We start from the raw sequence: 8,403 nt of genomic DNA, 5'->3' as shown, positions 1-8,403 counted from the left end.
TAATTAATTGAGGAAGTGTCTGTGCAGACTTTCTTCCATGTATCTCCCTAAAGATGGACAAGGGACAAATAAGCTCTGAAACAGAAATACATCTTATGTAATATTATTATATTTAAATTATGTTCTCTTTATATATATATATATATGTATATATATGTATCTGTTCAGCAGAAAAGCATGCACATCTTTAAAATGAGCTTAGATTAAAATAGGTTTATTTATATAACAAGTCATTTCTCCATTGTAAGTAATGATGACACTGAAGAAATACACTCCTGGTTTCAGTGATGCAGTAACACGCCCATTCTGTCCCCTCTGCTCCCACAGTGTTAAGTTATTCTTTATAAGCATATCTTTCTGATTTATTTTTTTTTTTAATTGACAAATCCAAACCAAATATTCGTAAAGAGAATTGCAGCCCTGATAGAAGTTATGCTTACAAGAGTCTTGTTCATGCAAAGCCTCACCGAAGTGCACTGTGATGCTGTCAAACATCTACATACCTAAACATTGTTGCATCTAAATCAACCTCAATTGTTACTGCTATGCCACGGAGTTAACTAGATCAATCTCTGCCCGTGACAGGGAGGCAGTAGGCCCCTGCCCCCTCCCCCTCTCCCCAGCACCATAAAATGGGAAGGAAAAGGGAAAAGGGATAGGCAGATGGGAGCTGGGCTCAAGGAAGGAAAAAAACTAACAGCGGCAACAATCTATGGAGGAAAACTTATTTTACTATGATATCAGAATGCAAGATAATATAATACAATCTAATTGAAATTGAGACTAATAAATCAAATGAAATAGGAGAGAGTTTTCCAGAACCAAAAAGCCTACTTTGAACTGAAGACACACAGCTCGGAAGCACACCCACCCCCTCTGCCAGGCAGCAGCGAGAGAGAGCAAGATCCCGTGACTTCCTTCCTCCCGTGACTTGTCACGTTCACCTCACACACGAAAGGTCCCTGGCTTCTTCTGAGACCCAGGTATCCGAACGTTGTCAGTCTGCAGAACTGGAGTATTAACTCTTTAATTACCTGTGCACTACATGATGTTATGATGTGGAATACCGAATACCAAAAATCACAAAACCATGACAGCAGAGTTCATGTCTGATACCAAGACAGTCATCTGTTGTCACGTACGTAACGTTTGGAGCACCTGTTCCCTACAGTCACAATGGTTCCTATCTCAGGGATAGCGGACTTAGTGATGCAGATAAGCAACTAAACAGGAAGTGTCTTGGCTGCACAGTGACTTCTGCTAGACTCTGCTGGACTGGCAGTGTATGCAGGCTGCAGTGGCAGGCTGCCGGAGCCCTTCCACTGATGCTTCTAAAGCATCTGGGCTGTGACATACACCTTGTATAACCACTGTGAAGGCCTTGACATTTGCTATCAGATGCATTATAATCCTGTTTCTCCCACCCACTCTAATTCCTACTGCAACATTCTTTCTTTGAGGAGATGTAACTGCTATTAAACAACCGCTACAGCACTGTAGGAATGATGCACAAGACAGCTGGAACAGAACAGCAGCCCTTGCCCTCCCAGAGCTGGAGAAGGGAAAGCTCTTTTCTCTCCCACTGGAGGATGGGGCCGTGTGGGGTTGTGACTGTGCTGATGGGAGGGATGTGGGGGGAGTGGTGGAAAACCACGTGAAGGAAACTTCCTCGACACAGCTAATATTACAGTCCTGTTTTAATAAATAGGTTTGTAATATTGCTTGAAGAAAGCACACCTGTGTTACACAGTACTGAAGGGCAAAATGTCATTTTTATTTTAAGATTTTATGATAAGGGAGAATATTCAGTGTTCATGTGAATGCTTTTATGTCCTTGATGCAAGTAAAATCATCTGTCAGGGAGGGCAAGAATTTAAGATGAGTTATGTTAGCAGATGAAGAACTCTGTGCTCCTGAGACAGCTGTAACCTCCGCATCCCTTTCATGTTTTCCAAATCCAACCACCTGGAAAAAAAGGTTGCCATATAGAAAAAAACTTGGGTCTGTTTCTATAATATGGATATCTCTCACTGTTCATCTGCCTGAAAATGCAGTAATATAACCAGATGTGTTGGATAATCACCAAATGAAAAGAAATAAGGCCATTGCTTCTCCTACCATACAGCCTTACTGAGATCTCGGAGGTTACCAAGTGTGGCATTTCACAAGTTGGCACCACCGAGCTGACTGGAACTACTCACGTGTATGCTGAGCACTTTCTTCGTGCTGCTTCTGTGAGTTTGGTACCAGGAGACCAGATCTGATTTTGTAACAGACTTCAGAGCTTCTATCTGAAACCCAAAGGAATGAGGTTATAAACAGAACAATCGTGATTTTAAAAGGAAAAATGGTTTCCTTGCAGGAGCTATCCCCTTAGACCTCTTAAAAGCACCATGTTTACAATCCATGTGGTAGTGGCAGCACAAATCCCACCGTCTGTGTGCTGTAGCTTGAACTGGGCTGTGTGCAGGGATGCATACTCACCTCTCGGGCAAGCCTGTCAAAGCGATACTGCTGTGTCACAACTTCATTCCGGTTCCTTTCTACTTCATCCCCAAGATGAGAATATTTACATTTCTTAAGCTTTATCAGAGCTGTAACCTATGTGTGGGAGGTGGGGAAAGAAAAGGTTCAGAGGTTTATAAATAACCAACCTTACTTTGCAACCTTATCAACCATCACCTTTACTGAAGTTAAAAGAAAACACAAATTACATGAACAAGGCAATTCCTTCTTTTCAGACTTCTCAGTGTGTTTTTTTAGAGCAACTGCTCAAAGAATTGAGCAAGACCAGGTCTTAAACACGAGTCCTTTGTATAGAAAACCTCAGAAATACATTGGATTGATATCACCAAACCTTCCAATTCAAGTGTCATTTACAAGTACAAGAAAAACCTTTTCAAGCTTGATCTTTTACCTTGCTGTTAAAAGCTTCTCTTGTTAAACACCTGATTTTCTCTTTGAAGCAAGAAAGGAATTCCTCTATTTCCTTGTCAACCAATTCAGAACTAAACAAGAGTTAAATAATTATATCAGCTCAGGCAGGAAACGAACAAACAAACAAAAAATTAGCTATGGAACACACAGGGCTTTGCCTCATTCCCGTGAAAGCCCATACACCCATGAAAACCAACTTATCTATTTTCTCTTTTACTGGAGAATCAGAACAGTGCTCTATACTAAGTACTGCTCAAATGCAGGGACCTCACTGAGCCAGAAGGAACCGTCGCTGCAATGCAGGGACCGGGCTGCAGTGCAGCCGGCAGGAGCATGCTCTGTCAGGACCCAATCTGCAGCCCTCAGCCTTGCAGGTGAATATTTCATTAAGGTAAAACAAAAGAAATGTCACGGCAAGAGGTTGTGGGGTTCATAACATAAAAATCTCCATCAACGACACAGCACTCAGATCCTAAAGTAACAACTGGAGGTAGCACTACCCTGTGCTTACTCAGCTTTCACTGACACAGAATTTTTCAAATACCCATCAACTTTGGCGATTCCAATACTTGTAGTTAGCTTCAGCTTTGAACAAAACCATAACACCGTTCTGGCACTTTAAAGTGATCTGGAAGAAAAGTTGAATGGAATCTGCTTGGGGACAGCAATCGTGTGGAGAGTCAGAGAGCAGCAGGATGTTTTACGTAGGCCTTGAGTTATTTTTCCGTAATGAAGTTAGGACTGCTGCAGTTTTAAGAGCCTTAAGGCTATTGCTTTATTTAGGTAGAGTTTTTCAGAGATGGTTGCATCTGTCAGCAGTGTCACAGCTAAAGTAATGACTGCTCTTTTTTGACATTCCCTCTGGGCTCTTACACAATTCCCTCGTACAGCCAAGTCAGGGGCCTGAGACTACCACCTGTTAATGCTACCAACTGAAATGGGAGCAGATGCGCTCCAAAGCAAACTGAAGTCAGTGTCATCTGCTCTGGCAAAACAAAAGGAAGGTTTTGTGCAACCTCAGTAATAATTATTCAGCTGGATGTTGTGTAAATACACCATGAAATACAGCAGGGGAATGTGGACACATAATTAGCTTGATCACTTGCTGTACCCTATGACCAAGGTATTTGCTACGCCAATACACACAAGGTCTGCTGCCTGCCTGGGTGAGCATCCCTGTTCTATGAACACCCCACACACATCCTGCTCTGACAGCTTTCTTACTCAGCCTGCAGCAGCCACACTTCCACACCTACTTGTTCTTGGTTGCCTGCATTGCTACTGTGACACAGAAGCCAAGGATCCCTGAAGTATTCACGCAGGCGGGGTACACGTGGTAGCTTAAAAAATGCAAAGGGGAAACAGAAGTCATTCCACAAGAACAATTACATCTCCATTTACAAGCCATGCTATAGGTTGTAACAACGTTGGTGCTTTACCAAAAAAAGTCTCAAATCCTCAAATCTTTTTTTCAGTATTTTCTCATTTTTGTTACTGCTAATGCCCCCGGGCAATGTAGTCCCAGAGGTGGTCCAGGGGGTAGGGCAAGCTGAAGGACTTCTTCCCCATACCCAGGGGCTCCTACTTCAGGCCCTCTGCACTGACGACTCTCCCGAACCTGTACCGGACCCATCTGGGGCAAATAGACAGGCCAAGCCGACAGGGCCAGATGGAGGCCTGGCACTGGGTGTCAGCAGGCAGCTGCTCCTCAGGGAGGACCAGCTTTTTCTCGCTGTCAGAGACCTGGCCACGAGAGCTGGAACGGCCAAGGCCATCTCTGAGAAATGAAACTAAGAACATAGCCATAGTCAGAGAGAGAGTCAGGGTAACTTTCATCCTGTTCTCTCCCAAGGAACAATCCCAACACACAAAATGGCTGCTACCTCTGAGGAGGGGCGGGGCGAGGCGAGGCGAGGGGATGCGAGGCGAGACGCGGTGCCTTCCCGCTCGCGGCGCTGGGTGGGCAGCGCCCGGACGGCGCTGCTCCCTGAACGGGCGGGCAGGAGCGGAGCGGCACTGCGGTGTTCGGATCCCGAGGCCGGTGCTCGCGTGGCGGGGGCCGGCCTCCCGCCGGCACCTGAGGCGGCTGCGGAGGCGGAACCGCTGGCGACGCCCGAGCGGGAACGGAGCCGCGGCACGGTCCCGGCCCGCTGCTCTGGGGCTGAGGGCGGGATGTGAGCTCCGAGCCTCGCGGAGATCCCGTCAGGTGCCGCTCAACCCACGCTGCGCTTCGGGGGCGGGGATCGCCTCGGCAGGCTGCGGGTGAGGAGAGCTGGTCCCTCGCACCGTGCCCGCGTGTGAGGTGGCAGCGCAAACTCTGGAGCACGACGATAAGCGGCTGTGCGGCGCGAGCTGCTGCTGCTGCACTGTTGGGAAGGAAAACTGATGAGGCAGCGCTGTGATCCCTGCAGCGCTTGTCTGGAGGTGTGGTGAACCAGCTACAAAAGACCCTGTCATCCTTAAAATCCTACAGACAGACTGCACGTTCAAATACAAGAGTCTTGATTTGTGCTCTGGCCTCCCTGTGGCCGGGAAGCCAAACAGCCTCTGAAGTCTCAAGTCTCAAATCCTCAAATCTTTTTTTCAGTATTTTCTCATTTTTGGGACATCTTTAAAGGTTGACAGAGTGTTTGTGTTTGAACTCATCTCCAGGAATTCACTAACATAGCAAGAAACATGTAGCTGTGAAAGGCTTTTGCCATTCCACGGGGCAGACAAGCACTTCTGAGTCTTACCACCACAAAGATGCTGAGAAAGCAGCCCTGAGGAATGGCAAGCTGATGGAAGCGAAGGAGCAGCTTCATGCAGAATAATTCCATGTTCACACACAAGTCATAGATGCAGTAGACTCTAGAGCAACTCAGCTGCAGCTCATGTCAGCAGGTGCTTACAATTCTAACATGTTCCAGCATTGTTTCTATTACACTAAATCAGGCACAAGCCATGTGCAGGAAAGAGTTTCCAAAGATAGAACACCAGGAATCCCCAAAGCAGGTGTGCGGGAGCTACGCCCACAGTGAACTCACTCAAGGGTTTGCTGGGTTTGAAGGAAGTCTTCCATGTGCATCTGAAACAAACCACAAATGTGTCACAACAGAAGTGGTGCTCCTCCACAGCCACCACTCAGACAATGCAGAAACATGATCACAACACATGAAAACAACTGCTGCCTTCCAGCTGCACTCAGGGCATAAAGAAGGGTCTCAATCTTCTGCATTACTAAAGAAAACTCTTCCACTCTGCCCTTCAGCACAGCCACTTGGATATCCTGTCCCAAGCACTCACAGTTTTACTCAGAATGAGCAACAGATTCACACTGTGCTCTTTATTAGATATTCACTGTCCCCTTTGTCCATTTAGCCTCGTGGCCTTATTTCCGTGCACAATCTGCAGGTAAGAACATCTCATGGGGTATGAGACACGAACTGTAACTTACCACAAGCAGCTCCATAAGGGCATATTCTCTGAGGCTCCTGGCACCTGACTAGAAAAGAAGTGAAGAATTTAGGATGATTTCATGGAGTCACATAGATTTAGGTGACAACTCCGGAGCACTCAGTAACATCTGTGTTCAGGAACCGCTCTCTAAACTGTGACACGAACACAACTGCTGCACCAGGAGCTACCAGAAGGAACAAGGCAGAACACACTGAGCTGACACGTTACCTGGTAATACATGGTCACTGCTGAGTTGGCATCGCCTGCGTTGAATGTTTTCACCTTGCAGAGCAGGTGTGTGTTGGGCAGATCCACCACCCAGAACTGCACAGGGCAGGGATGGACCAGCAGAGCAAACCGGAGCTTTCTGAAGAGAGCACAAGCAGTGAAGTGTCAAACACCTATGCTGCTGTGAGGAATGGGCACCTGCAGGAAGTGCCAGGAGGGAGAAGGGAATGTCTGCATTGCTCCACCCTAGCCCCTTCTTCCAGAAAAGAATCAGAACTTGATCATAGTTACCGCATGCATGGTGTAGGAGTCAGATACTCACCGAATAACATACACAGGAAAATCTTTGCTTCCTAAGAGAGAAAACAAGGTTTTTATTCAGAAGAGAACTGCTAGCCACAATTCAGAGCCACACACGATAGCGCATGACATGAGGAAAGTAACCCCACAAGCAAAGAACAGCTGAGACTCCTCCGTCTCCATTGCTTCACTTTATCCAGAATCCCTCTGGACACCTCTGAACCAGGAGGCTTTACCCACATCAGCACTCCTGAGCTCCTGGGGATGAAGCTGCCCTGCACCAGCAAGCCACCAGATTGCTGGTACAGAAAACACCACCAGCTTGCAGGTGAGATGAAAGAGTATTTGCAAGTGTGTAAGTCCATCCTAAGAATACATCTCAGTGCCTATCAGCTGCAGAAGCTGTACTTACCCTGCTCATGAAGTTGCCTTGCACGAGACCCTCTACAAACAGCTGTGCCTTGAAAGCCTCAACGAAGGATGAAGCCACCTGCCGCATTCTAAAATCAGGAGATGCACATCCCTGCAATAAGCAGAAGGAAAACAAAGCCAGAAGTCACCAGGAACTGCTTAATGTAAGTGATCCCACTTCTGATTCAGGAGCACACAGGAGATGGGGAGATAGTACCCGGAGCACTGCTGTGGGCTCACCCTGCCCTGCTTCAGCCCCTGCTGCTGGCTGTTTCAGAACAGCAGCTACCTGCAGGCCCGGTCTGAGCCTTGAGTTTGATATACTGAGCAATCAGAGCCACGAGCTGCCCTGGAACAAACCTCCACCAGCACAGAGCAGTGATTTCTGGGCTTTGCTCAACCTCAACAACTGCAGTGCAGCCTCCTTTACCCTCCTCCCAGAACTCACTTGGCCAGAGTCTCAGGCTTGATAAGGATATTGAAATATGTTTTCTTCAGCTGCTCTGTTATCATTTCAAAAGCCGCTGGAGTGAAGCTGAAGTCAGTCAAGTAATCAGTAATGAGCTGAAATAGAATCTGTAAAGAAAACAGAAGTCATTTTTCAGAAAAAGACAATTCAGAATTATTCCAAATATAATGCTTAAAAGAAAAAAGAAGCAAATCATTTGATCAACATAAAAGACACTAGAGCACATTCCTCAATTCTGCTTGATATTCTTCACTAAACAATTTCTTAGCAAATTAATTAGTTAGCACTTACAGGTAGTTTTTCACTGAATCCTTTCATTCAAATGATTAAGCCGTGCTCTCCAGCCACCAGCTTGTATTCCAGCTGGGTGACATCTGCTGCATAAGCTCATTCATAAAGGTTGAGAGAAAGGATGTTTACAAACATCAAACGCTAAGCTGCACAGAGAAAAGAGCAAAGGATGAACACTGCAGGTAATCAGCTGGGGTGTACACACAAGAAATTCTCCAACAGAAATGAAAACTTGGGCAAAATGAGATTCAAACCAATTTTTAACAAATCCGGAAATACACAGTGCAGATTTCCCTTCACCCAAAAGGCACGACTTAAGAATTACTTTG

The 8,403-nt window shown here is 46.1% G+C and overlaps 1 protein-coding gene and 1 long non-coding RNA gene across 2 annotated transcripts; both read right to left on the bottom strand.

The window, feature by feature from the left end:
• Positions 1-1,753: 1,753 nt before the first annotated feature.
• Positions 1,754-6,293, bottom strand: LOC100542437 (uncharacterized). Its single transcript, XM_085231093.1, has 6 exons — positions 6,278-6,293; positions 4,821-5,149; positions 4,194-4,277; positions 2,485-2,601; positions 2,202-2,291; positions 1,754-1,965 (listed from the first exon to the last, which is right to left on the bottom strand). The coding sequence occupies exons 1-6, from the start codon at positions 6,291-6,293 to the stop codon at positions 1,813-1,815; spliced, it is 789 nt and encodes a 262-aa protein (XP_085087219.1). The 3' UTR covers positions 1,754-1,812.
• A 20-nt stretch (positions 6,294-6,313) lies between these two features.
• Positions 6,314-8,189, bottom strand: LOC109369317 (uncharacterized). The gene is made up of 6 exons (XR_014885268.1): positions 8,075-8,189; positions 7,763-7,890; positions 7,316-7,426; positions 6,926-6,956; positions 6,604-6,742; positions 6,314-6,421 (listed from the first exon to the last, which is right to left on the bottom strand). It is a non-coding gene; the product is annotated as an uncharacterized LOC109369317 (long non-coding RNA).
• Positions 8,190-8,403: the final 214 nt, after the last annotated feature.

The sequence above is a fragment of the Meleagris gallopavo genome, chromosome 10, assembly GCF_905368555.1.
Source record: "Meleagris gallopavo chromosome 10, MGAL_WU_HG_1.1, whole genome shotgun sequence".
Lineage (NCBI taxonomy): Eukaryota > Metazoa > Chordata > Aves > Galliformes > Phasianidae > Meleagris > Meleagris gallopavo.
Note: the sequence above shows the minus strand (reverse complement) of the source record. Positions and strands in the feature narration are given on the sequence as shown.